The sequence below is a fragment of the Episyrphus balteatus genome, chromosome 2, assembly GCF_945859705.1.
Source record: "Episyrphus balteatus chromosome 2, idEpiBalt1.1, whole genome shotgun sequence".
In the NCBI taxonomy this organism is placed as follows: Eukaryota; Metazoa; Arthropoda; class Insecta; order Diptera; family Syrphidae; genus Episyrphus; species Episyrphus balteatus.
The window spans coordinates 93,857,069-93,881,455 of NC_079135.1; the positions used below are offsets into that span (position 1 = coordinate 93,857,069).

Genomic DNA, 24,387 nt, shown 5'->3' on the forward strand with positions numbered 1-24,387 from the left:
ATATATCAAGTTATGCATTCGTACAAAAAAAAAAGTTGAGATAACATTTTTCCATGACATTACGATGGTAGACAATGCCAAAAAAGTGGGTCCCGGAAGTCCGTCTGTCTGTCTGTCTGTCAGTCTGTCTGTCAGTCTGTCAGTCTGTCAGTCTGTCAGTCTGTCAGTCTGTCAGTCTGTCAGTCTGTCAGTCTGTCAGTCTGTCTGTCTGTATAAGGAGCTACAGCCTAAACGGATGGACCGATTAATGTCAAACTTGGTATGTAGCATTATTTGGCGACTCTCCAGAGGGGTTTTTGGAATTAATTTTTTTGGACCAAAAATAACGGTACTTGTCATATACCGATTTTAGTAAAATTGAAATATCTTGAAAACGGCTCCAACGATTTTGTTTAAAAAATTCAAGTGATAGTTTTAAGCTAAGGTCTATCTTCAAATGAAAATTTTTTTTTTGAAAGTCATTATTAACGTTACCTGCCATAGAACCGTTTTTTTTTTTCAAATCCGATTATCTCCGAAACTGCTTGTTCGATTTCAACGAAACTTTTTGTGAAGAAGCATTTATACAATTTAAATATAAACCAAAAATAAAATTCCCAAAAAATAATTTTTGGGTTTTTGAAAAATCAAAGTTTCGAAAACGGGACATTGAATTTTTTGAAATTTCGTTTTTAGATGTTGATTATTGATTTCTACAAAATGGCATACCAATTTTATTTGAAAACTTTTTTTCCAAAAAATTATTTATAAAAAATTAGTTTTTTAAAAAACGGCTCTAACGATTTTGAAAATTTTTTTTCTAAAAATGCATGTTAATATGTCAATCAAAACTGCATACTCAAGTAGCACACTGGTGTATAAATTGGTGTAAATTCATTAATTTTGGTGTAAAATTGAGAAATTTGAATAAAATGGTGTATTTATCAAAAAAGATGGTATACAAATTATACCATCATTTCAACATTTCTTTTAAGATTCCGTGCAAAAAATACGCCGATATTCAATTGTTTTTATAATACACCATTATTGGTGCATAAAATTATTCGATTCTCAAATGAACCGAAACGGTATATTTTGTGCACTCTCTTTGGTGTAGGAGGTACACCCTGTGGACATAAAATTCACCAGACTGCATAAGTGGGAGACGTCATATTTTTCCATGGCGGCCATTTAAATAATGAAGACAGCGATTAATTAATACTATATCGGCCTAATTATCCCGCATTCTTACTTTTTTTCGATTCGTTTATATTACAATAAGAGAACGCTTCTAAAAAAATGTAAAAACAACAAAAAAATTATTATTTTTGAAAAACTGATTTTTAAAATCGAAAAAAAAAATCATTAATTCATTGAAATTTTTGAGGCGCTCGACGGGGTAGTATCTAAAATCAGTAGATGGAATTTGTTTCGTTCTTAAAATAGGCACGAAAATTCATATTTAATCATTAGTTAATTGTATTGTGATAGAGAATAATTTATTTTCATTTATTTCATAAGAAATAGTATACATTTCAATTCATCAAACTATTTAAGGTGAAAAAATAAACTTTGGTTCAAATTATAAATCAGAATAATTTAAATGGTGTATTTTATCCATAGATTTATTGTGTATTTTTCAATTTCAAAGGAATAATTTTTCACCAAAAACCAGTTCATTTTTATACCACTAGCTCTATTTATATACCAAAATCGGTTTAATTTTTTAACCAGCGGAGTTTATTATATACGAGAAAATGGTATATTTTTTATATTCAAAATGCATATCACGATAGTGCAAAAAATACTCCAAATATTTTGGTGTATTTTAGACTTTTGTGCTACTTGAGTACTTGTTTTGGAGGGCAATTTAATTTCAGATTTTATTTTATTTTTTTTTTTAAAACGAATTTAATTTTTTTTGCCAAATTTCTATACAAAAAGTCTTAAAAATTTAAGCAAAATTTGATTAAAGGTGACTTTTTTATTAAAAACAAAAAACCGGACTTTAACTTTATATCAAAAAAATAGTTTTCTGTCCGTAAATAGTCTTCACGAAATATTAAATGGCGCCCGTGGTTGGCTCACTTTGTATAAATATTGCAATAATGCTATGACAATCTTAATAGTTTTTTTGTTAAAATAGTTCTTACAACAAGTCTCTATTCAACTTAAGGGCTGCAAATTATTGCTTTTAATCAAATCTTTATGTTTCAAATCATTAAAATTGATATTCTTTTTATTTTTTTTATGTTTTAAATCATTAAAATTACTAGTTTTTATGTTGCAAATCATTAAAATTGCTCAAACGTTTCGCGCTCTTTCATAATTTTAAAAAAATTTTTAAAAAATTTAAAAAAAACTTAAATAATTTAAAAAATTTTAATAAATATTAAAAATTTAAAATAATTGAAAATTTAAAAAATTTAAAATTTTAAAATTTAATATTTAATACTTAAAATTTAAAATTTTGTATAATATTTATTTTTGTAATTTATTATTTAAAATTTATTGTAAATCTTTTTGATACATCTTCTCTTTATATAATTTTATTTATTTTACTGAAATGTCATTTCCGGCAGACGGCAGCATTGTCATGTCCGTATTTCCAATAGAAAAAAATTGTAATTTATCTAATGAATAAAGGAAGAATCTAATCTAATCTATATAAAAAAAGAGGCTAAGATGACTCTTGATTGTTGACAGTCATTTTACAAAATTTTGTTGTTGATTTAGGTATAAAAGCTTTTGAGGACACAAAAAAGCGCAGTTTGACTGTCAACTATCAAAAATCACCTGATCCGATTCGGCCTTCTCAGGTTTCTCAGATAAAAATTCTCCATTTAAGCCTGGTACGCAGATTGCGGTAAATTTTAGCTCCCATATAAATTATCGAAAAATTTTAGTGGAGCTAAAATGCATCCAATACAAATTATCGATAGCTTGTATGGGAATTTTATCTCAACTAAAATTTAGCTCGATCAGCGTACCAGGGTTTATTTATTCAGTGTGTCAGTAATTTTGGGATTCCAACTCTACTCATTATGTTTTTTTTTTAGCATTGCATGAGTATAAGGGGCAGAACCATAGAAATGGGCAGAAAGTTTTTTTTAGGTTATTAGTAAAATTTTTTGATTGAAAATATCAAAAACAGGCAGAGTAAAGGTAAAGTTACATTTTTATAAAGCCCTAAAGCGTTTCCGGAAATGAAGTTTCAACCGTAAATGTTTTTTCAATTTTTTATCTCACAAAATAAAACAAAATATCACCAAAAATACAACAAGTTACACTAAACTAGGTACCTACATATAAATGAAATTGGAACTCACTTAGAAAAAAAAATGTCTGGAACTGAAATTTTCTACCTCTTTGATTTTGGCCGATAACACAATTGACTTAAACATTTACAAAAAAAAAAAATCGAATTTAAAATGATTTTTTTCCGAAATGTTACCTTATTTGAAATTTTTTACCAACTAAAACTCCCTTTTTTTTATTTTATGTGGAAAAAACATAATTGTTGTTTAAATATTTTAAACTGGACTGTTTTTTAATTTCCGTAACTTTGGAATCGCATGATCTTCAATTTATGCCAAACTTTTGGAAAATCAATGCTCTTCAACTTTTCTGATGACAAAAAATAATGTAACTTTCAAAAGGACTTAGACAAATACCAAAAACAAACCAAAAATGGCATAAGGTCAATAGAAAAAAAATATTTACACAGAAAAACAAAATTACTAAAAGGGTACAAAGAACAAAAAGGGAAAATTATATTTCGTAAAACTTTGGTCTTACAACCTTTTTCGGTAAAACTAATAGTTGTGGATATAAAGACCGAATATAAAATTGTTTTCGATTTTTTTTATGTTTTTCTAACCGTTTACCATAATATTTCAAAGTCTATGAGAACTATATTCTTCCAAGTCCTGATTTTTCAATCGTCTTTTATTCCTAGGAATAAGCTCTATTTGACTATTGAAAAATTCGCCCTCATCAAATCATCAAATAGGGCTCTTGATACCCGCATACCCGGGTAACTACCCGGGTACCCGGGTACCTGCATTTCCGGGTATTACCCGGGGGCCATAAATTCGGGTACCCGTTATAATACGGGTACCCGGTCATATTCGGGTAGCCGCAATATTTTCGTATCTAGGCATGAATAATGTGATTGAAACAGATTTAGGAACATTTCTCAGTCTTTGCTGTTTACCACACTGTAAAATCAATAAATGTATAGTTGGATTCGATCGATTCGCCTATAGTCAGGTTAAAAAAACATAAACAAACAGTAGTATAGTACAGTATTTATATAAACAATAGTACATAAAATCAACAAATAAAAAAAAAAATTGTTACACTCATAAAACTTGCCAAAAAGTTTGCTCTTGGGATAAGAACCACGGATCAAACAAGTAACAAAAAAATTTTGTGTGGAAGGGTGTTCTTCCGCGGATTTCATATTTGGTGAGTATATTCTAGAGATGTCTGGCAATCTATCGGAGTATAAAATCAAAAAAAAAAAATTCGATTTTTTTGAACCAGCCTTGTGTTTATGTATATTTTTCTTAGTTAGTGATATGTATAAATATCCCGTTTATATGTATGAGCAGTCTAAAATTTCGGATTCAATAATTAGCTTTTTCAATTTAGGCCTAGCGTGAATTGCGTGAAATAGTTAACAGCATGTAAAATTTTTGACACAAAGCTAAATTAAGCCAAAGATAATTTTTTATTCACCAGACATTCAAATGTCAAAAATGTATCCTCTGCTAAATATTTAACATTAGGCCGCATACAACAACTTTAATTTATAAATTTTTATTTTTATATGTACCTACACTTCTGGCTTAAGTTTCAAGAGCACCTTAAACAAAAAAATAAAGCAAATAAAATTGAAAACTTGGTAAGGTCAGTTTTTAAAGCCAATCGCTGCCATAAATTGCGACTGAATTCAACTTTTGTGTAGCTCAAAATAAAAGTGATGTAACTCCATCCAATTGCATTTCGATATAACAAGCTTTTAAAAAACGGAATACCATATTACACAACACAATATAAAAAGAAAAACCAGTATCAAAAATATATTGCGTATTTGGAGTTGATTCCTTTTTATATTGAAAGATATTAACAAAATACGATACCATTGAGCAAAAAACACACATTTTTCAAAAAAAAAAAAAAAAAAAAAAAAAAATGAGTTACACCACTATTATTTTAAACAACACATTTACCGATCGAATACATTATTAAAAATAAAATTTTGGCAAATTTTATGTTATTAAAAACACCAGAGACTGGCGAATTATTTGCCAATTAAAGGAGCAAACTAAATAAAATGCACGACTGTGTCTCGTAGTTGCTGTAAACTAACACTTTTGTTAGTTTACAGATTTTAAGGGCTTCCTTTATATAAATTTCAAAGAAATTTTGTTGATGTTGGGAAAGAGCAGACTTTCAGGGCAAAGTTTTGTTAAATAATTTTATTTGTTATTAGACTTTTTTGAGTAAAACTAAAAATGCAGTTTTACGCCTGCAAAGTTTAATCAAAATCGTTAGAGCCGTTTTCCAGTTATTTGGTATAACTTCAAGAATTTGTATGGGGGTACACTTTCTAATTAAGGTAGAAAAAGAACAAAAAAAAAAAAAACAACTTTCAGAATTCTATAAAAATCATCTGTACCAAATTTGAAAAAAATCAGTCCACTGGTTCATGGCTGTGGAAATGTGAACAGATGGACGTACAGACGCACGGACAGAATTCCTAGATCCACTTTTTCTTAATTCTCCACCATCGTAATGTTGGTTTTGATTAACACCTCAAATTTTTTTTTCGACACGAAACCAATACTTAACTTATATAGACCTATCTCTAGCTACGCCCATGAATGCACGACGCTTATAAGAAACATCAAAGTGTAATATGTATTCTTATGACGGAAAGAAACAACTTTCTTCAAAATAAACTTTTTTTGTTAAAACCTTACCAACGCAGATATGGTTCTTTTGAGAAATAGAAAATTAATTTTATAAAAACGTAACAATTATTATTGTTTAAACCGTGTTTCTTATGGGTAATTTTTTAAAGGCTCATACTTTTCAAACCAAATTTTTCTTATGAACGACTAATTACTTATAATAAATAAATTAAACTAGACTTCTCTGATATTTTCCCCCATTTTATGCTATTAAGAACACGTTACCCGGTTTCTCGGGTACCCGCCACTTAAAATACCCGGGTACCCGCACATTCGGGTAATACCCGCATATTCGGGTACCCGGGTACCCGGGTATTTATTGAAACGGGTATTACCCGGGTAGTATCAAGAGCCCTATCATCAAATCGTAAAATAAAATAATTTTTCACAAAATTTTACACTATTTAAATTATTATATTTGCAGTTTAGTTATGCCATTTATCAATTTTATAGCATTTTTTAGTTATTGCCGTGTTTTATTGGTACTCAGTAATTTACTGAGTAAACTTTAATGCTGTAAACAACAAAAAAGATTACTTTTATTTATTTTTTATAACCCTATATTGTTGAAGGGTCAAAAATGTATATGTCTATAAAAAAATTTTCTCTGTAAACCAACAAACAAAAAATCCTTAGCAATCATTTTTTGTTGTTTACCGTGTAAAATTTTACTGAGCTATGTACTGAGTTATCAATAAAACACGACTTATATTAACCCCCTGTAGGCACACCTCTTTTTTGTGACGTGATAGGCACACGGGTGCGAATTTGGTTTATACTTTTTCGTGTCGCTAGAACTTTTTTCCGTCACAATATTTTATAGAGAATCAAGTATAAAATCGATGTAGAATATTCCGAAGAATTCGAATATTGTATTCACAATTCCGAAAAAAAATATTTTCACCCTTATAAAGAGACTTTTTTGTGACCACTTTTTTGAAAAATCGTAATTTTTAACTTGGTTAAACTTGGAATCATGCACTAACTTACAAAATAATAACTTCTTTAACACAATTGCTCATTCAATTCCTTCGAGATTATCAAATGCCTAATATGTACTGAACAAGCACAGACTTACTACAGGTATTATGGTAAACATAACTTTTGTTTTATTTGTCCATTCGATTTTGTTATTCAAAATTATAAATCACGAATCCAATACAACGCCATTAAGGATTATTTATAAAAAGTAACAAAAAAAGGAACACTTAGAAGATGCATGCATCCAGAAAAGTTAAACAAAAAAAAAAAAAAAAAAATATTTATTATTTCTTCTGCATCTTTACTTTCAATAGAGTCTTTTTTTCCCGAGATAACATACATTTGTGCCTTTGTTCTTTAAAAATCTTCTATTTTTATTTATATTTTTTCATTGATGATGAAACTGATAAAAATGTCTGATGGTCCAGGTTCAGGGTATTTTTCAATTAATTTGCAGTAGTACAGGTTTACAAGTCTATGATAAAGCATCACTGGTTTATTAATTTTTCTCTTAAGTGTACAGTTAGAAATCAACACACAATGAGTGTGAGTGTATACAAAATTCGTGCGGTCTCTTATGATCTAATAAACGAACTGATAAGAACCACTTCTCTTCAATTAACATTTGAAAGTATGTATAAACAAGTCGAATTGCATTTTATCTAACCTTTAATTTTTGTCTTAATTTTAACAAGTTGTAAAAATAAGCCTTTACATGAGTTACAAATTATTTTTATGTTTTTAATATTTTTTTGTTTATTAATTTAAGGAAATACTTTTAAAATTTTATTATAAATTAAAAATTAATATTTTGTTGTTTACGTTTTAAAATTCGTCCATGAAACTTAAAAATCATCCCGTGTCTTTCAATTTCTTCGTTATTGGTGTGCGGGTGCGAATATCATGACTTTTATTATAGTTGAGGTCGAAATCAGGGATGTCGAAGTTAAAAGTAAGAAAATGTTCATAATTCTTAGGTATATGTAGCTTGTTTTTTGTGATTATTTGTTCAAAAAGTTATATGTTCGAAAATTGTGTCGTTTTTTGAAAATAATTTTAAAAAATTTAAAAAAATAAAATAACATATATAAATAATAAAATAATTACTTTCCTTTAATTTTTCATTACCTTATCAAACCCATGGTCTTGTTAGGTACTACGTTGAACTGTCTATGCATCATAAATTTCATCTCTTCCTTTTCAGCGACAGCGCTGGTTATATTTCTGTAACAAAGTATTGATGGCTTGTATGTTTTTTTTTTTTTTTTTTGTGTATTGTTACAGAAATGTCAATATTGTTTAGCTATTTATAGAATTTCGGACAAGAGTTTATCACATTGCGTGTAGTTGTTTGTACCTTATAATATAAACCCCAGGTCATTTGAATAGATCCTCTTCTTTTATTTTATTCACTCTTTTTATCAACACAAAAAAATGCAGGTCTAAATATTTCTTAATGTAGGTACTAACGCTTATTTTTTTATTATATTGTACCTACATAAAGTTGCTTCCAACCTTTCAATTTGTTTTCACAATTGTTAAAAAAAAAAACCTTTCAAAGACCTGTGTTTAAAAGTTCTGTATCACCAAAATGATGATATTTATATTGTTTGCATGCAAGAATTTCACTTCTTTAGCTTGAAACTGCTATAAAAGATTTAGGGCCAAATTTCTAATAGTCAGTTAAACAGTCAGTTAGTACTTATTCCTAAGGATAGAGAAAAAATCAATTTTTCAACAGGCAAATATAGATTATTCCTAGGAATAAAACTATCTTCTTCTTTCGGAGACGAATAAAAATTATTCTAAGGAATAATCTCAACAAAAATATTGTGTCAATTGTCAAAGCTGTTTTAAAAGAATTTTGAAGAAAATACAGTGGAACACAAGAAAACAAAAACAATCATGAATAAAAATGACGTTTAATTTTTAATATTTTTGAATTTGACAATTTTTTTTTTGTTATTCTGTAGAATAAATTATTCTTGAATGAAAAATTCAATGTTTTTATCTGATTGTTTATGAGCCTAATTAATTTATTCGTCGAACAGTTAACTGACTGTTTGTTAGAAGATTGAAAAATTGGGTCTTAATGTTTTAGTTTCAAAGTAAAAGTTACTATTTAATGAATTAATAAATCTGTATTTCAGATTAAATACCAGAATATTACATTTTAAACTGTTGCAATATAAAACAAAATATTAAATATCAAATGTCACACCCGAAACATTGAATCGAATATTTTTGGTATTTGTTTTCACAGTTTTTTTTCTCAGTTTCTAATGTCTACATATTTACATATGCACATTACTCACCCCGGAGAAGTTTGATTTTCTACTTGAAAATCGATTGTTTTTAATGTCACACCCGTTACAAACTAAATATGATATTGAAACCTAAACAAGAATATTTTCAATGTGACACTTTTGCTCAAAAATGCATGAAAATCTCATACAAATATGAGAAAAAGTGTCACAGCCAAAACTATGAAATCTTACATTCTTCAAAATATTAAAAACCACTAAAAATAGACGTAAATTTGGTCAACTTTGATTCAATGTTGAAAAAAATTGAAGCATCTTTAATTCAAAGCTGAAGAAATTTGACCAAAAAATGTATTATCTGACCTCAGCCTTAGTTTCAATTTATAAAACTAATATTCAACAGTTGGATAGCCTGTTGATTAAGCACTCGCTAATTTAATCTTCTTTTTTATTTAAATTGGTGATTTTTTCAAAGTTGAAACGAATTTGTTTTAAGGCTGTTTCATGGTTAAAAAAAAAAACCTTAAACTAACGTCGTTCTACTTTGATTTTAAAATTATCGTCTTTAACGCAAAATCATTCTGAAAAATAGTTAAATCAAAGTGGTTTTCGTTGTTTTTTTTTCGTCCTTCATAAATTCTGAATACATTTTTGAAATCTTATGATTTGAAAGCAGTTTAAAGTCTTAAATGCAACTAAAATACTGGGCAAAACAAAAATGTTTTGGCGCACAAAATACAGATTTTTGTAGCTATATTATTAATTTTTTTTCGACAGTAAATTTTATTAATTTATCAATATTCTTGAAACAAAATTAACTATTGGTTAAATGAACTTAATATAAATATTTATATGAAATATATGACTTTAAAATATTTTTTTTTTTATTGGGATGGTTTCATTATGTTTGATTTTTCATTGTCTACGATCAAGTTAAATGCTACAACCATCAATAGCGACTTTTTTCGTGACAAAGTTATTTGTTAAAACCAGATATTTTTTAACCCTCTACTGCATGAATTAATATTAGCGGACGAAAAAATTAAAAAATGCTTTACATGGGTTCTTTGGGTTATTTTAAAACGGTTTTCATTTGTTTAAATTAATTTGTTTAAAAAAATTGTTTATAAGCCAAATTTGGCTTCGTGTGCATTAAGGGGTAAGAAATTTTACTAATTTTATTTATTCAGATTATATAAAAAATACAATTAAAAATATCAAAAGATAAATATTTATCATTTAAAAACAAAACAAAGTAACATAAATACATTGCATTACAAAAGGTTAAGAATTAATTCAAATTTGGCTCATTTTAAGACATGGAACCGAAAAAAGCAATTTGTTTTTGTCCGTTATATATATTTTTTCTGGTTCACTTGTTTTCCACTGTCGAAGTAAGTCTTGCTCCAACATTTTCACCCACTCCCAGATCTTACAATAACTTAAAAGTAGTAAAATGATTGAAAAAATATTATAGGTGAGCCCCCCTCCCCCTAAAATTTTTGTGGTTACGCCGCTGGAAATGGGGTTAACATGAGAAAAATGTTTCTAAAAGCGAAGGGGCTCCATTTCTGAAGTAAAACATAGCTTCCAAGCAAATTAACAATGTTAAGAAACAAAATTTTCCAACAAAAAAATTTTACAAATTGTGTAGATTTACAACCCCTTAATGTATACGAGGCCAAATATGGCTTCCGTACTTTTTGCCCTCCCAAGACCAGGCCAATAATTTTTTTTCAATAAAAATTGGTTCATAGCATACACAATAACACAATCTATCAAAAATAAATTTTTAATTCCACTTAACTTTCCAAACAAACCAGTAATTAACACTTAAAGTATGAATAAATTCTACACTTTCGATTTCATTGCACACGACTGATCGACTCACCTGTGATCATAAAATACACCTTTATTTTGTGTCGGACACACGAAAAAACTATCTCTATGGGTTCTCAGAAACACAAAGAAGAGGATTGTATTTAATCTTTACCATTCTTTTGTGACAGAGAAGAGAAAAGTGCATAGAAACAGACAAAACCATATTTGGCTTCGTATGCAGTACAGGGTTAATTATTTAGTTTTTACCTCTAAATAGTCTGGTTTCTAAAAAAAAAAAACAATGCAATATTTCTTACTCCTAAATCAATTGTATTGTACAAAAACCTGAACACGTGCATATGAAAACATTTTGAGACTGACACACTTTTGAATTAAATTTATTAAACGGATACATTTGTTCTTTTATTTTCTTTCTTTTTATCTACATATATGAATTTAATATTCATTCACAAAAGTAATAAAAATAAATAATTTAAAGGCAGGACTGGATTTTGAAAAAAAAAAAATAATAATAATAAAAATTAATTTAAAGTGAATTAGTGTGACATATATCTCGTATCGTAAGTTATTCGTACTTGTTTTAGCCAGGTTTGGTATTATAATGAATTTTTTTTTGTTTTATATGCTAAGCTTAAAGTTTGATAAACAAAATTTATTATATTGCTTATTTTGTTAATAACAAACATTTAAAAAAAAGGTCACATAATGTCTCACATTTATTTTTGTTTAACAACATTTTTGGTAATATAGGTAGGTATATCTTCTTGAAACCTTTTTTGACTTTGCAATATTTTAAATCTATATTTATGAGATTGTATTTTTGTTTATGCATGCGCTGTTTTAGCTTTATATCTATACAATGTCCTTACACTTTTATTTAAATTATTTATTTATTTTTTTTATTTTTTTGTACATTTACAGACACCGACAATGACAAATTGTCCGGTCTTCCACATTCGACAACTGGTTCACTAAGCTCAATCATCACGACGTCAATAGCATCATCAGAACCTGATCCAGGATCGGATAGGGGCGGTGCAGGTGGTGGTAATGATGGTGGTGGTAGTAGTGCCGGAAATCCGGGTTGTGCTGATGAAAAACAAGCATTAAATCGTCCTGGTGTGAAACAAGAAAAATGGACGACAATATTGGTGCAAGTGTCGATACCATTCTTTTTGGCTGGTATTGGCACAATCGGAGCTGGCATCATTTTGGGAAGAGTCGAGGTGAGTTGGATACCTATTTTTTTTGTATTTGATTTATAATTGATGTAGGAAAACATATTTGCAAATACAATATAAAAGCCATTTTGCCTAGGGTATTGAATGTACCGGAAAATAAAAAGAAAAACAAAAGGATTTTTTTTAATATTTCATAAGTGTTGCTTGTTGAACCAACAAGTCCTTTTAAATTCTTTAGCCTTGAATTTTTCAACAGAATGGCATGCATAATAAATAGAAAATACAATAGATATCCAATGGGTGGATTTATAACTAAATTTGAGTTTCTTACTTATGATCTATTCTCTATTGAATAGACCCTTTTGAATGGAACATATTCGTTCAAGAGTTTTTATTGCTGAATATGATTCCTTGGCATAAAAGTATACTTCAGCCAAAAATGCTGCTAAATCCATTACACTGGTCGGCAGCGAATATAGAGCTTGAACCACACCATACTTTTCTAAAGGATTTGTATGCGCTTATTCCAAATTTGAAGTCAAAATTTCACTGCCACGTCAGATTTTTGAAATATTTGAATATTAACAGGTCGTTTTTTTTTTTGGACTTTTGGCGTCGTTAAATTATTTATTGCAAAACTACTTATGCAATTTCAAAGCTATATTTTATCGTCTTAAATATATTTACTCTTTTTACAAAATTATTTTTTTCTAAAAGACTATGAAATATAAATTTATGATATCTCAAAATCTTAGTGGTTAACGTAACTAATGTTTATTTGTATAAAAAAAGCAAAATAATACTTAAAATATATATTTTAAACCTATAACATCAAAAAGCTTTTAATTCAAAATTAGTTTTTGAGACTTTAGCGAAAAAAGTGATGAGTAGAGCTCAAAAACTAGACCTGATGGAACAAATCTGTAAACAGTTTTGAATTCAGCACACTGAAGTTAATTAAAATCCCCTATACAGATTTCGTGCTCCTGACTTTTTTGTTGTTTTTTGCCGACCAGTGTTATTGCATTTCGGAGAAAACGGCAACACTGGTCGGTTTTCAATTTCAAATGGTTCAAAGACAGTATTTATAGCAAATTAAACTTTATATCAAGTTAAGGTGGCAACAAAATTTTAAAAATTAGTTTTGACTAAAATTCTAACCTAAAATCAATAAAAAAAAAGTTAAAAAACTGAGGATTTTTTATTTTTACTAAATTAGAATTTAAGTCAATGAGTACAATTATTACACTGGTCTACAAAAAATTGTTTTGATATTATCATTTTAATCGTTTAAAAATCTGAGTAGTTTGTAGAAAATATGCCTTTTAGATTCGGTTGACCTTGTACAAAATTAAAACTATTTATTGTATTCAGCTACAATTTGGAGGACTTAAGCCTTAACTACATTGGCCACTTTTTGCAAAAGTGAAAAAAGTTTGTTTTAAAAAAAGTTTTTTTTTTATTATATAGTTATTGATATGCTGAGTTCGAATCCGAAGTAAGAAAAACTCTATCAAGTTATAAAATCAAAAACGCAAGTTATTCAAAAAAAAACTAGTATATCTCGAAAACGGGAGCTTTTCGAAAATTTTTAAATTTGGATTCAAAATTAGCATTCCAATTAATTAATTTAAATCAGTTTATTTATGGTACAATATCCCGAACCTACTGAACTTACCTAAATTTAAAATATCTCGAAAAAGAAAAAAGATTCTTATTTTACCTTTTTGTTTTGCTTCTTTAATTCCATTAAAAACGCAATTTTTATTTTTATATTATCGATATATTTCGAGGGCCTTTTTGCCTCATCCTCAGGATCAAAAATACTAACAATAATCATTAATTTATTGTTAGTATTTTTGATCCTGAGGATGAGGCAAAAAGGCCCTCGAAATATATCGATAATATAAAAATAAAAATTGCGTTTTTAATGGAATTAAAGAAGCAAAACAAAAAGGTAAAATAAGAATTATAAGTACTTAATCCAGCAATACAAAAAACGAAATATATAAGAAAAAAGATATTGAGAATATTAAATTCGAAAGAAAAAACAAGCTCTTTTATAAAACACAAATAATTCAGTTGAAAAAAATTACCTTACGTCAAAATATTGCTTTAAAAACAGCAAAAAATAATGTTTTTGCGGTTTTCTATCTATATCTAAATATAAAAAAAACTGATGTGCTAGAGCATTTCTTTCTTCGGATTCGGAATCCAAACAAAATCCTTTAGAAAAATATAGTTTTATAAAAAGAGGGAATTCTTTGCGGACCTGTGTTATTAATCATCAAGTCCATCACGACTTTTTCGCATGTTCGATTTCTTAAGTTTGTTCTACATTACTGCAAAATCGATATTACTTATTTTTATTGTATACCATAAAAAGTAAAAATAACTGATATCGGTTTTCTATACATTTTTTTCACCTTTGAATTGTTTTCAATTTTAATTTCTTTTTAAGCTATAGGTACTCGTATGTTGCTACATACATAAATTTACGTATTTATAATGCATAATTCAGTTTTGCTGTTGGTAGCAACTACATAGTATATCATCAAAAGGCAGTAAAATAAAAACGTAGATTCTGACGCTTATTTTGATTGAAAACAATATCATTTGTCATGAAAGCTAATTTACCATTAGATAGTAAATTAAGATAATTTAAAATCATAAATTGTAGTAAATTAGCAACAAAAAAAATTCCTTAATTGCTTTAAGATAAAATCTTAAATGGCAACCCTGCCTATTATTTACTGTATTCTATCGAATACATATTGAATTATTTATAATTTGATTTAACTGAAAACAAAAAAAAAAAAATAGGCGTGTGGACTTAATATAAAATATATTAATTTATAATTTGTATAATTTATTTGCGTCATTATTTATTTAGTTTTAATTTTTTTTTTTACTATAAATTAGTTTAATTTTGTGTTAATAGGTTTTGTTTTTTTTTTTACCACGTTAACATATACCTAAAATTATAAAAAAAAATCGTTCAAAATAATATGACAAATCCCACTTAAACTATTAAATTTGATAGACAGTAGTCAACAGAGACGCAGGTTTTTTAACTTTTAAAAGCAAATCTAATGAATGTCCAGAATCTGGCAAAACGTTTTAAAAGATCAAACAAGCCTCCTTTGTATTGACAAAATCTAAATGATTTTTTTCTAAAAAAAATAAAATATTTAAATTTTAGGTCCAAATTCGATTACAAAAAATGTATAAACACTTTTGACCTTAAAAGTCCAAAAACCTATAGATCCAAAATGTTAACTTAATTTTTTTTCTCTTTTTTTTTCTAGAAATGGAAAGTATTCAAATCGATTTCTCAGCTTTTTATTCTGGTTCCTGCGCTTCTTGGCTTAAAAGGAAATCTAGATATGTGCCTAGCATCTCGACTCTCAACCCAATCCAATCTTGGCAATATGGCATTACGCAAAGAAATTATAAAAATGATTGTTGGCAATATAGCTTTAGTTCAGGTCCAGGCGACAGTTGCGTCCTTTTTAGTTTCATTGTTTGCCATCTCAGTTGGTGCTGCCATGGATGGAAAGTTCGATTTTACACATACAATGTTGTTAATTGCTTCGAGTATGTTTACTGCTACCTCGTCCTGCTTTGTATTAGGTAAAGTTTTTAATAAAACATGATAAAATTTATATTTTTAATTAATGATTTAATTTTTTTTTTAATTTTTTAGATTTTGTGTTAGTGGCTGTGGTATTATTATCTAAGAAATTTCGATTGAATCCGGACAATTTGGCAACTCCTTTGGCAGCGTCAATTGGTGATGTAGTTTCAATTAGTGTACTTTCATTTATTGCATCTCTTCTATATGATCACTTGGGTATGTTTTTATTAATTTTTATTTAAATTTGAATCATTTTAATAATTTAAAATTTGTATAATTAAATTTTAGATACCCACCTATGGATTACCTTCGCAGTTATTGCAGTCTATCTTTGTCTTCTACCTATTTGGGTAGTTATTGTATACAAAAATAAATATACTCGCCCTATTTTAACAAATGGATGGATTCCTGTACTCTCAGCGTTGTGTATTAGTGGGTAAGTTGTATTTTTTAAAAACTTTTTTCATAAAGAGCGAGTGTTCAAATGATATTAAAATGATCAAAGTATACATAAGTCTTCTGAGAGCGAAACGCTTCCTCGTTACGATCTACGATCAAATTCAAATAAGTAACCTCTTCTTTAATTATAAAACAATATGCATATTTTTCGAAAAAAAAAAAAATTGTTACGCTAATGAACAATTCATCAAAATCGAATGTGTTTCTTAAAAGAAAATCTGCAATTAAAAAATACTAAAGCATGTGAATCATTACGGTCTTTGAAAAATAAACAATTAACATACAGAACCTAAAAAATTACATAATAGATTTTTAATCAAAATCTTGGAGAAAATCTATTTTTCTTCATATTTTTTTACCCAAAAAAATACAGTTTTCCAATTTTGGAAACCATTACACCCAAAGAATGTTGCAAATTATTGGAAATTCTATGATTATACTTATATTATTATAAATATATTTATTGGAAATTCTATGAAATTTGGATTTTTATTGGGCATAAGGAGCAACCGTTCCAAAAATCAAAATTATCGGAATTTAAGTTACTGTATTATTAATATTTTTGTTAAATATCGAAAAAAAAACGCATTTCATTTATTTTTTGGCTCCTCCATCCGTTTGACTTTTTATTTACAATGATTCATATCTGCCCTGAGCTTCAGTTTTACAGTCGAGTAAGTGCTCAATATAGATTTTTAATTGCAGTGTCATCGATTTTGTGATGTTGAAAGTATTCTATTGTTAAAATACCATAGCTTTATGAATGTTATTGAGTTATACCGTAATAATACCCAAATTCAAAATCCCCTAAAACTAAAGTCCCCACAATTAAAGCTACCCCAAGCACAAAATCTCCCGTGAAGAATTCCAAACTTAAAAAAAATAGCGCGAAAATCGTCAATGAAAAAATCTAATTTCGTCCGTAATAATTTCCAAAACTGGAATATTTGACACTTGAACACCACATTTCGTGCCGTGTTAATTAAAATATATTTTAATGTCCTCAATAAGAGTTCTTGCTATAGCTCTTCGAGATTACGCCGGCTGAGAATTGCAGGGAGGCATGCTTTTCCATGAAACATACAATCTTTTAAGGCATGACAATTCTAAAATTAAAAACAATGCACCTAAAAGATTCATATGAAAACTAAAATTTCAAAACAATTCACCTACAGGATTTCATATGAACGGCTCTTCGAAAAAAAAGTTTTTTTTTAATCTAAAACTTTTTTTTTTCTTTTCAAAATATTTACCTAGCGTTGCAAGTTATTTAAAAATTTATAAGCGTCGGCGTCGGTCGTTAAACTCTGTTAATTTTTCGGTTTTTCAAATTTGTGTTCAAATGTGATTCACAGGACGTGATATTGATCTTTTCTTTTCTTATCAAATTATTTAAACGTTGAGAGGATTTTTTTACAAATTAGTAGGGGACGTAGAATAATTTTCGATTAGTAATTATTGTGAATCATATGTAAAATAGAAATAAATTTTATTAGCCAAATATGATTCCTTGGACAGTGAAGTTGTTAACTGACATTTGTATCGGTTCTTCAATACTTTATTCTACTTTGAAATGAAGAATAGGTACTCACTATTTTTTTTATCGTTTCTCTTTCTGTATCTTTTGACTTGAATGTCTGTGCTCCTTTTTGAGCTTTTATGAAGAGACCTCGAAACGTAAAGATGTGTCGAAATTTTAAATTCGACAAATCGCGCCATGAACTTTAATAACTTAGGCCGTGTGTGAATTGCGTTAAATAGTTAACACCGTGTAAAATTTTTGACACTATTGAGGTGAACAAAAAAATTTCAAAAAAAAAAATTATTGTTTAAAATTTGTTCTGCCATGATACTCCTTTGTAATAAAAAAAAAAAAAAACAAAACCATCTGCAAAAAAAAATTAACTCAAATTTAACCAGGTCCCAGAGCCCAATAAATTTTTAACAGCTGAAAATTTTTTATTCACCTCAATAGTGTCAAAAATTTAACACGAATTTAACTATTTAACGCAATGCACACACGGCCTTAAATGGAAGGTAGGAAAAAAATTATTGCGTGAACCAAGCACTAGCAATTGGATAATATCATTCTCTTCTTGTAGTTAATCGAAAATTCGAAAAATTTAAATCGAAAAATACTGGGCTTCTTAAAACCAAAATAAAAAAAATTTTCATTGTAATGCTTTAATGTTTTGCCTTGATTTTATGAAGCAAAATCAATAAAACTTTCGAATTTCATAGCACATAGAAATTTATGTGCGTCGGAATACTTCTATACGATACTTTTTTCGGGGTTCATAAAACGAATTTGTTATGTTTGGGCAATTGGGGTGTTATAGGGCCGACTGTATATGATTCAAATCAAGGAAATAAATTTGATGACTTTGTCCCTGTTGTCAAATGTGAACAACGATGTAGCTGTTTTTTTTAACCAAAATTTTGCGTTTCTTCTTTCATTTTGTGCCACTATCCCCATTCTGCTTTTGTATAAATGCCGAAATTTTTTGTTCACCCAGAATTTTAAAAGGAATTTATGCATTTCAAACGAATGGAAATTACACTTTCCGTTAAACTCGCTTCGCCACTAATATAGTAGTTTTCCGAAGGTGAACACTGAATAACTTTACACCTATTCATTTTTACGGGTGGAATCTTCTCCGCGTGAAACTTACAATTGGATTGAAACTTTTGTCGTTCTCTCGGCTGTACTACCTAAAAACCAAAAACTATCAATTTTTATTTTTTGAGGAGAGACAATATTCAACTTTCTTTTTTTCATTATGACTCCAAATATCACAAAATTAATAAATATTTTATACTTTTTCTTATTTCCAGATTTGGTGGTTTAGTACTTGATGCTTCAGTCGATGTCTTTTATGGTTTTGTTGTATTTCAACCAATTATCAATGGCATCGGTGGTAATTTAGTATCAGTTCAAGCAAGTAAAATCTCTACAATGCTTCATCAGAGTTCAATTATCGGTATTATCCCACCACATGCCAAAATATTTGAGTGGCCATGGAGAGCAATTTTCAAAGGAGGTAAAAATTCATCAAAAATAATTTTACTTTTAAAACAATACTTACTAATTTTTTTTTTACTTTACAGTTCCATACGCTAGATCTGCAAGAATTCTGCTCGCACTGTCCGTTCCCGGTCAGATATGTTTCATCTTTGCAGCTGATTATATTCACATGTCAGAATCAACGATTACATTAACATTTGTTCTCGCGTACCTCTGTGCAAGTATTGTTCAGGTAATTTTGTAACTTAAAAATCCTCTCCTCTTCAATGTTAATACTATTTTTTATCATTCTAGGTGTCGTTACTCTTGTATTTAGCTCACATTATAATTCATGCAATGTGGAAGTGGAAGATCGATCCCGACAATTCTGCCATCCCATACTTAACCGCTTTGGGTGATCTCTTCGGATCGAGCTTTTTAGCGCTGGCGTTCCTATTCCTTGTGTCAATTGGTAAACAATACGGTGGCGACACGGACATTCTTGATGTACCTACCTAAACAAAAACAAAAAAAATCACTAAACAAAAAAAAAGGAGTAACTTCTTCTTTATCCTTCGTGTCATCTACTCCTCATGATAAAAGAAAAATAAAATATATGTACCTAATAAGAACACAAAAGCAACCTTAAGTAACCAAATAAAAACAAAAAAGTGGAAAGTAAGTAAAAAAAAATTATAGTTTATAATAAAAAATTTACAAAAGTTGTTTAAAAAGATTCTTTAACACCAAAACGATAAAAAAATATAGAGTATTATAAGTTTTAAGAGATTCGTAGTTAACAAGGACTTATTATATAAATTAAAAAAAAAAAAACAAAAATTAAAACAAATTATAAAAAAATAACTCTCTACAATAATTATTACTATAAAAAATGAGAGCAAAACAAATAATAACAAAATCAAAAAAAAAAAAAAAATACCTTTAATTTTTCGACAGTATTTTTGAAAACAATAATAAATTTAAAAAATTAATTAGTTTTATTATTAAATGGAAGAACAGGAAAATTGAAAGAGAATTCTTTGAAATTCTCTCTGATTTCTAAAGAAACTAAAAACATATACAAACATTTCTTTTAATTTTTGTTGGTCTTTTGGTTGATTTTTTTTTAATTTATTCAATTTTAGCCAATCAAATTTAATTTAATTTATTTTTAAGCAACCTGAGGCAATAAATTTGTTCTAGTGTTTTTATTTTTAATTTTTTAAATTTAATTTAAAGTTAATTATTTGCAATAAATACCGATCTGCTATTATTCAACTAATCACAACAAAATAGAAAACAATTGCAAATAGTATTATAATATTTAAATTATTATTATTAATTATATAATTGGGTTTGATTTTTACAAGCCGAGTATAAATGTAGATTCATAAATACTCTAGAATATAATTTATATCATTTAATTAGTTTTTATAATTTATCAAATGTATTATTTGTAAATTTTTTTAGGCCTTAAGGAGATGTCAACTGAAAACAAAAGTAAAATTAAAAAAAAAAAAGAAAAAATAAATAATTGTAAATAGATTTCCATAAAAAAATAAATGATCCCATATTTTTCACAAAACAAAAAAAAAATCCTTACCCCTGAGACAAACCAAAAGATATAATATAATTTTTTTTGTGACACATTATACTACAGACCGCTCCAACTACATTTGTGTTGTGTGTTGTTTTTGTTTAATAAATATTCTTTGTATTTGACTTATTTACAAATTTAAAGTTTATTTAATAAATTTAAATCAATTAAAGAACAAAAATATTATAGACAAAAAAAATAAACAGAATTCAATTGAAGACATTAAAATTTAATATAAATAATAAATTAAGATATAAATGAAGGACTTGTGATCGATATTAATTATGTTATTGTTAATAAAACAGAAAAAAAAAACTAATTTATAGAAAGAAAAAAAGTTATGTTTCATTTTATTTATTTATTCTTGACTTTAAACATTCACGGTCACTGTGGTGTATGCGTAACTTTTTTTGCATTTAATTTGTATAGCTGTCGTTAAAAAAAAACCTGACGCAATTACGAGCATAGCAAGTAAGAAGGAAGTTTAGAGGCAAAAGGTGGCATTTACAATTTCTTCAGAAATTAAAGAAAATTGCATTTCAAATATTCGGGAATCTAAGGAAAACGTATTACTTTTGAACCAAAAATGACTTTTAAATTTTTTTCCTGTGGATTCTCACAGTTCGATAAAGTTAATAAAGTACCAATATATACAAATTTTTCCTACACTATAGTACTTCAATAAAACAGAATATAAAAGTTTTTTAAGTTTCTTATCATTGAAATTGCACATTTTGCTTAAAATACCCAATTTAATTTAAATGTTAAAGGATCAACAGAGGGAAAAAGACATGCTATCTGTTTTATTTTATTTTGTTCTTATACTAAGAATTGGTGCGCTTACCATCTTTCAAATTTGAACTGTTTATTTCAGAAACAACGTAAGTCAAGTATTCCCAATTTTTTTTTTAATTTTTCATTTTTGTATAGTTATTCATCTTCTGAAAAGAAATTAAATATGTCAGACCCCTGAAAATACGAAAACTGAAAGTAAAGGGTTCAAAAAACATATATAGAAAGATTTCACGCAGTGGCAGAATTTTTGACTGTTAAATACATGACTTTTTACCATTTTTAAATTATTTTGGCACGCACGGACGCACACCCTTTTTTACACATTCAGTGGTGGTCATATTTTTAAGGACAGTATAAGATTTTCAGTATCATCGTAGTTTTATGAAAGTGCTATTTTTCCTAGAAATCAGTTTTTTTCAAATTGGCTGATTCTTCAGAAGCGTTAAATTAGTTATGGAAAATATGTAATTTATCTCAAAATAAACTACCGTTATCTGTTATTTTTTTGTGGAAATCTAGTTGATTGCCCTTAAAATGAGAAACGCATTTTGTTTTGCTGGAGAAGGTCCATTGTTTTTAAAAAAAGATACAATGCTTGCAAAATTTTACGTTGGTGGCATATGGTGAAGTGTCTTGTTATTGATATTGATCCAAAGCATATGGCAAAGATTTTAAACAGCTTTGTTCAGTCTGAAAAAAAATTATATTATATTTTTTTTGTACGTCCATTGTATTAAAATTCCACTTAGAGCTTGTGGAAGTATGGAAAATAAAAAAGTAGAAGTCAAAACGAGTTTCAGAAAACATGGAAAGGAAATATTAGTTGAAATCGGTGGAGGGTTTTAGGGTCTATGCCTGGTAGGTGTCAAGCTGTTTTGAAAATTGTGCCAATGTGGCTAAATACTAAGCACATATAAAGTATTAAAAACAGAAACATTCGAAAACTAGTAACAATTTTGATCATTTTCCAGGGAACTAAAATAGTGTTCTTATAAATTTGACCAGGAGAAAAAGATTAAATTTTGATTTCTTGAATTTTTAACAATTTGTGTGAATGATATTAAAGTTTTTTTTTTAATATATCATGACCTTTTGAAAATATATATCATGTGTTTTTGAAAATAAAGTATAAATTTATTTAGTTTCGGTACAATTTATTTTTAGAAATGCTAAGACAATTTAAAGCCTTCACTGTCCTTAAAAATATTACCATTTGTAATTGGTGCTTAGTCTAATAATTTTTCATTTAATTCGAAAAACTTTTTGCGTCACACTTGAGTATTGAACCTAGATCAAACGAGTTTAGAGGTCAAGAAACTACGCACTGCGCTAGCTCATTTTTCTCCGTGCATGATCTGGCATACAAATTTCGGAATTATAAGGTTTATTTTAAATTTTTATTTACCGACGCGACATAAAATAATTTAATTTTACCGCTATGTGCTATTGTTTTTTTTTAAGGCTTGGCCACACCGGAGGGTATGCGGTAGCGGTAAGGGAAGAGGTAACGGTACTTGTATGGAACAAATTTCAAACTGACATATCAACGTTCAGATGTTGAATTTTTGTCATACAAATATCGTTACCTCTACCCGTACCGCTACCGCATACCCTCCGGTGTGACCAAGCCTTTAATTTTTTTTATTTGACGTTTTGTCAGAGTTCATAATTGTGACCTATTCACAATGGAAGTTTTGTCTGTGTTCAGGCGATTTGACTTAATTTCCTAGCTAATTTCGTTGAAATGAGATGATAATTATCTCATTTCAAATTTGAAATTTGTATAGGAAATTATCTCATTTCGAACCTCATTTGGCAAATTTGATCGAAATCATCTCATTTGCTCTAGTGAAAACAGGCTATTATGAAAGCTAAATTGTTACTTGGGAAGTGACGCCCGAGTCATTCTTACAAAAAGTGACGCCCGCGTCATTCTTACAAAAAGTGACGCCCGCGTCATTCTTACAAAAAGTGAAACGCGCGTCATTTTTACGAAAAGTGACACCCGAGTCATTCTTACGAAAAGTGACGCCCGCGTCATTCTTACGAAAAGTGACGCGCGTCATTCTTACAAAAAGTGACGCGCGCATCATTATTACAAAAAGTGACGCCCGCGTCATTTTTACGAAAAGTGACACCCGCGTCATTCTCACGAAAAGTGACGCCCGCGTCATTCTTACGAAAAGTGACGCGCATCATTATTACAAAAAGTGACGCCCGCGTCATTTTTACGATAAGTGACGCGCTCGTCATTCTTACAAAAAGTGACGCCCACGTCATTCTTACTAAAAGTGACGCCCGCGTCATTCTTACAAAAAGTGACGCCCGCGTCATTCTTACAAAAAGTGACGCCCGCGTCTTTCTTACAAAAAGTGACGCGCGCGTCATTTTTACGAAAAGTGACACCCGAGTCATTCTTACGAAAAGTGACGCCCGCGTCATTCTTACGAAAAGTGACGCGCGTCATTCTTACAAAAAGTGACGCGCGCATCATTATTACAAAAAGTGACGCCCGCGTCATTTTTACGAAAAGTGACACCCGCGTCATTCTCACGAAAAGTGACGCCCGCGTCATTCTTACGAAAAGTGACGCGCATCATTATTACAAAAAGTGACGCCCGCGTCATTTTTACGAAAAGTGACGCCCGCGTCATTCTTACGAAAAGT

At 28.6% G+C, this 24,387-nt stretch overlaps 1 protein-coding gene across 6 annotated transcripts in view; it reads left to right on the forward strand.

Moving 5' to 3' along the window:
- Positions 1 to 21,106, forward strand: part of LOC129911220 (solute carrier family 41 member 1) — a 96,555-nt gene extending 75,449 nt beyond the window's left edge. For 3 of the 6 annotated variants that reach the window (XM_055988946.1, XM_055988944.1, XM_055988940.1), the window contains exons 2-8: positions 11,969 to 12,273; positions 15,537 to 15,861; positions 15,935 to 16,081; positions 16,154 to 16,301; positions 19,160 to 19,365; positions 19,433 to 19,581; positions 19,644 to 21,106. In XM_055988946.1, coding sequence (XP_055844921.1) covers positions 11,969 to 12,273; positions 15,537 to 15,861; positions 15,935 to 16,081; positions 16,154 to 16,301; positions 19,160 to 19,365; positions 19,433 to 19,581; positions 19,644 to 19,847 — 1,484 coding nt within the window. In that variant the 3' untranslated portion in view covers positions 19,848 to 21,106. Of the gene's footprint in view, positions 1 to 7,356; positions 7,573 to 7,757; positions 7,894 to 11,968; positions 12,274 to 15,536; positions 15,862 to 15,934; positions 16,082 to 16,153; positions 16,302 to 19,159; positions 19,366 to 19,432; positions 19,582 to 19,643 lie in introns of those variants that run through there. The other 3 variants (XM_055988942.1, XM_055988943.1, XM_055988945.1) reach the window with 3 other exon arrangements.
- The last annotated feature ends 3,281 nt before the right edge of the window (positions 21,107 to 24,387 follow it).